The following is a 4,636-nucleotide window of genomic DNA, read 5'->3' on the forward strand; positions in this document are numbered from 1 at the left end:
GCCAGTAGGCTTACTACTGTATTTCCGCCAGTAGGCTTACTACTGTATTTCCGCCAGTAGGCTTACTACTGTATTTCCGCCAGTAGGCCTACTACTGTATTTCCGCCAGTAGGCTTACTACTGTATTTCCGCCAGTAGGCCTACTACTGTATTTCTGCCTGTAGGCCTAGATGATTGTGGAGTAGAGGAGGTAAACAGAGAGCGTATGGCGTTTTTGTTTTGTGTTTTGCCTTAGGTCTATCAACCAGCGGGAGGGTCAATTAAGGCCACCACAATAGCTTGCTCTCCCTCCAGCATGATATCCTCATGAACATAGATCAGGACTTAAATAAGCTCAGTATATATTCACCGAGAAGTTAGGTAAGTCACACAGTGCATAGATCTCTGTTGATAAAGATGGTCTGATTATTTTTCCTCAAGGCTATGCAATTTGGAGGAAAATAATATTGCCTTTGCACTAGCGTTAAAAAAGGGAGTTATGAAGAGAGGGGAAACTAAAAGATCGACAAAAAGCTTATTTAAATGTTTCTCGTGTAAAGCATATATCACCTTCACTCTGAGGAACCGTTGTCGTGTACAAAATCATCTCTGTAAAGTTGTTAAGACATTCTGTACAAGCGAAGCAATTTAGTTAAATGAAATTATAAGTTCACAATAGCTTACTGAAGTTGAGTGATTACAGTTTTTACCCCTTCAACTGATCAGGAGGAACTGTGAGGCTGGCCAACACTTTCACCTTATCTTCCTGCTGTCAGCACCTACTATTCCCCCTCAGCATCGGCCGGCAGCACTTCCACATAATTCCTCTGACTTCAGCACGAACTCTAGTCATGACAATCGCCGACTTCGACGCGATCTTCGACCACATCGGAGGATTCGGTCGCTACCAGATGGTGAGTGTTTATTTCGGCTCAATATGGGCAGCTCTTCATTTAGCTAGTGCTCAATGAAGAGTACTGAGTACTAGCTCAATATTGTGCTAGTACTCATGAAGCCTCTAGGTGGCCTGGCCCTCCAGTTGTGCTCCAATGCTGCTCTGGAGGTCTTAAGGTGCACTGGTGCTCTATTAGTACTTATAGTGTAGTTTGTCATTTTTTTATTTTAATTGTTTAAAGCCTATCCTTCAGATAACCACCTTGCTGCTATTTAAATATAATCTGGATTATAGCTTTCACACCGTCCTAATACAAAGACACACAAAGATATTCAAGGTCACCCACTAGCTCTTATCTTAAGGCACTTTAACGTCAGATTCCCATCTACCATGGTCTAATACCCCCCCTTTCCATCTTCAGCATACAAAATAGCGCTTGTCTAATGACATTACATTATCTATTTAACAAGACCTCTTTTATATTTTGATAATTATTGCTATCTGCTTTCTACAAATAATTGTGTATGGTTGCCAAGGTACTGTTCACGGTCAACTGCATGATGAACTCCTTCCTGGCCTTCGTCTACTTCGGCCAGATATTTATGACCCTGACGCCCCCCCACTGGTGTCGGGCTCCGCCTGACCTTCAGGGCCTCAACCTGACGGAGGAGCAGCTCAAGGACCTCACCATCCCTAGGGACGCCTCTAGCGGCAAGTTCCTGCAGTGTAGGATCTATGACGTTGACTTCGTTAAGGTACGTATTTGTTTTTTAAATTTTGTACTTTTTTGGAAATTGCTTTTAAGTATTTCATCTTCAGGGGCTCTGTCATATGAGTTTCATTCTCATTTCTTTTAGTCTCATGAAGGGCCAAATGAATATACGAAAGGTATTACGCATTGCTAATGAAGCTGTTTATATATGAGCGGGTAACAAAAATAGTTGTTTTCATGCATATAACCTTATTTTCTTTGCCACAGGTGGTGTCGAGCCCCATCATCTGGCCTAACGTCTCCTTTCAAAACACCAGCTGGGCCAACGCCTCCTGGCCCACTACCAGCTGGGCCAACGCCTCCTGGCCCACCACCAGCTGTACACATGGCTGGACCTACGACTACTCCCTCTACTACCCCACCATCACCTCCCAGGTAAACTACCCTCCACGGAGCATTGGATTGAACCAAACGTCCCTTTGTCCTTGTATGTTTGAAACTCCATCTCATTTACATCATGTATTTGTGATTCAAGTTATCCCCATTCCTCTCCCATGCAAATCTGTTCCTCTCCCATCATATCCCTATACCTCTTTCATGTAACTCTGTAAACCTCCGTCTTTTTCTCTCTTTCGCTTTCTGTCCCTTATATTTGTTCAGGGCTTATCCTTATACAGCGCGCATTTCTTCATACTAGTGCCCCATCCCATTCAAGTATCTCTCTCCTACAATTCTCACTGGGATATCTACTTTAATATTCATGCTAGCATATCTCATCTGCTATTCACAATAGTTATTATCTTGCTATACTTACATGTCTCCCTATTATTAAACGAGATTGAAGGATTCGAATCCCCATTGTTGACCAAACTACACACTAGAAAGTGAAGGGACGACGACGTTTCGGCCCGTCCTGAACCCTTCTCCCATTCTCAATACCCATTTATCTCACTCCGGCATAGATCTTCAGCAAACCAGGGTACGTCAACACAATTCTAGTACATCTAGTAAGAGTCACATAAATGCCTGACTGAGTCAACATTTCTCTTGTTCTCCTCGTACTTCTCTTGCACCAGAATGCCTGCAACCATGTCCTCGCTCTTCTTGTACACGCGGTGTCGGGGTCACGTGAAGCACACCACCATACCTACACTTGGCCTTGTAAATACACCTGGTCACAAGATAGTGAAATACTCGTTCTATGCCTTATAGGTCTCACCGAATCTCTCAGCTTGTATTCCAGTTCTGTTATAGGCTGATCTTCACTATCTCTCTCTCTCTCTCTCTCTCTCTCTCTCTCTCTCTCTCTCTCTCTCTCTCTCTCTCTCTGTGGAACCTGGGAATAACGGAACTCTAGTCAGCTTACATGACAACAAATGTAAATGTAACATCACAACACATGCTTCTTACAATGTACATTTCTGCACATCTTGTTCATGATTTTTCACTTTCATGTCACACCATAGTTCTTCAACTATACATTAGATGTGCTAAACCATCTTATCCTTATTACTGTGATTTCTTGGATTGCACTCAGTCCCTCTGAGGGCCCTTGTAACCTAACCTTATCTTAGTGTCGCTCGGTCAGGTCGTCACTCGCACCTTCCCCTTACTTTACACTCACTTTCTGAGTCACTCTAACATCACCAATCCAATAACTGTCAGTCATCCTTCCTTGGCGTCTTGGACTCACAGCTGGACTGGGTGTGCGACGAGGACTGGCGGAAGACATTTTCCCAGTCGCTGTTCTTCGTGGGGTCGCTGGTGGCCTCGCCGGTGCTCGGGTGGGCGGCAGACAAGTTTGGTCGACTGCCGGTCATCGTCATCACCAACATGGTTGGGGGCGTGTTCGGGGTGGCCTCAGCTTTCTGCACCTCCTTCGCCACCTTCACCGCCTTCAGGTTCATCGTCGGCATGACTTACGATACCCACTTTTTGTTCACATACATCCTTTGTGAGTTAGATGAAAGATTGTATTTTTGTACCTTGTGTTTCGGTTAATTAATGTAGAGTCTTCCGGCTAAGGGAGACAATCCGCTTTTCCTTTCAGGACTGCAGAAGATTGTGCAATTAAACTGGGGTTAATTGTTAGTGCTGTTAATAAGGTCAAGGAAAAATCGCTTATGAGCTGTTGGAAACAAAAATTGTCAATATGAAAAGATTAGTTATTCAGAAAAAAACGAAGAGTTAATGGGGAAATTAGATGATAATGTGACGGAAATGATTTACGAAACAGGAATCTATTTTGGAAAGAAGCAAGAGAGTGTAGCCGTGAGAATTGTGAACGAATGAGTGAGACTTGTGAACGAATGAGTGAGACTTGTGAACGAATGAGTGAGAATTGTGAACGAATGAGTGAGACGTGAACGAATGAGTGAGACTTGTGAACGAATGAGTGAGACTTGTGAACGAATGAGTGAGACGTGAACGAATGAGTGAGACTTGTGAACGAATGAGTGAGAATTGTGAACGAATGAGTGAGACGTGAACGAATGAGTGAGACTTGTGAACGAATGAGTGAGACTTGTGAACGAATGTGTGAGAATTGTGAACGAATGAGTGAGACTTGTGAACGAATGAGTGAGAATTGTGAACGAATGAGTGAGACGTGAACGAATGAGTGAGACGTGAACGAATGAGTGAGACTTGTGAACGAATGAGTGAGACGTGAACGAATGAGTGAGACTTGTGAACGAATGAGTGAGAATTGTGAACGAATGAGTGAGACGTGAACGAATGAGTGAGACTTGTGAACGAATGAGTGAGACTTGTGAACGAATGTGTGAGAATTGTGAACGAATGAGTGAGACTTGTGAACGAATGAGTGAGACGTGAACGAATGAGTGAGACTTGTGAACGAATGAGTGAGAATTGTGAACGAATGAGTGAGACGTGAACGAATGAGTGAGACTTGTGAACGAATGAGTGAGACTTGTGAACGAATGTGTGAGAATTGTGAACGAATAAGTGAGACTTTTTTGAACGAACCAGTGGGACGTGAACAAATGATTGAGACGGGAACGAAGGGTAAATGAAAACTATGGAGAATG

At 43.5% G+C, this 4,636-nt stretch overlaps 1 protein-coding gene across 1 annotated transcript; it reads left to right on the forward strand.

The window, feature by feature from the left end:
* Positions 1 to 830: 830 nt before the first annotated feature.
* LOC138369174 (carcinine transporter-like) lies at positions 831 to 3,132 on the forward strand. Its single transcript, XM_069332110.1, has 4 exons — positions 831 to 893; positions 1,411 to 1,629; positions 1,854 to 2,021; positions 3,124 to 3,132. The coding sequence occupies exons 1-4, from the start codon at positions 831 to 833 to the stop codon at positions 3,130 to 3,132; spliced, it is 459 nt and encodes a 152-aa protein (XP_069188211.1).
* Positions 3,133 to 4,636: the final 1,504 nt, after the last annotated feature.

The sequence above is a fragment of the Procambarus clarkii genome, chromosome 27 (assembly GCF_040958095.1).
Source record: "Procambarus clarkii isolate CNS0578487 chromosome 27, FALCON_Pclarkii_2.0, whole genome shotgun sequence".
Taxonomy (NCBI): Eukaryota; Metazoa; Arthropoda; class Malacostraca; order Decapoda; family Cambaridae; genus Procambarus; species Procambarus clarkii.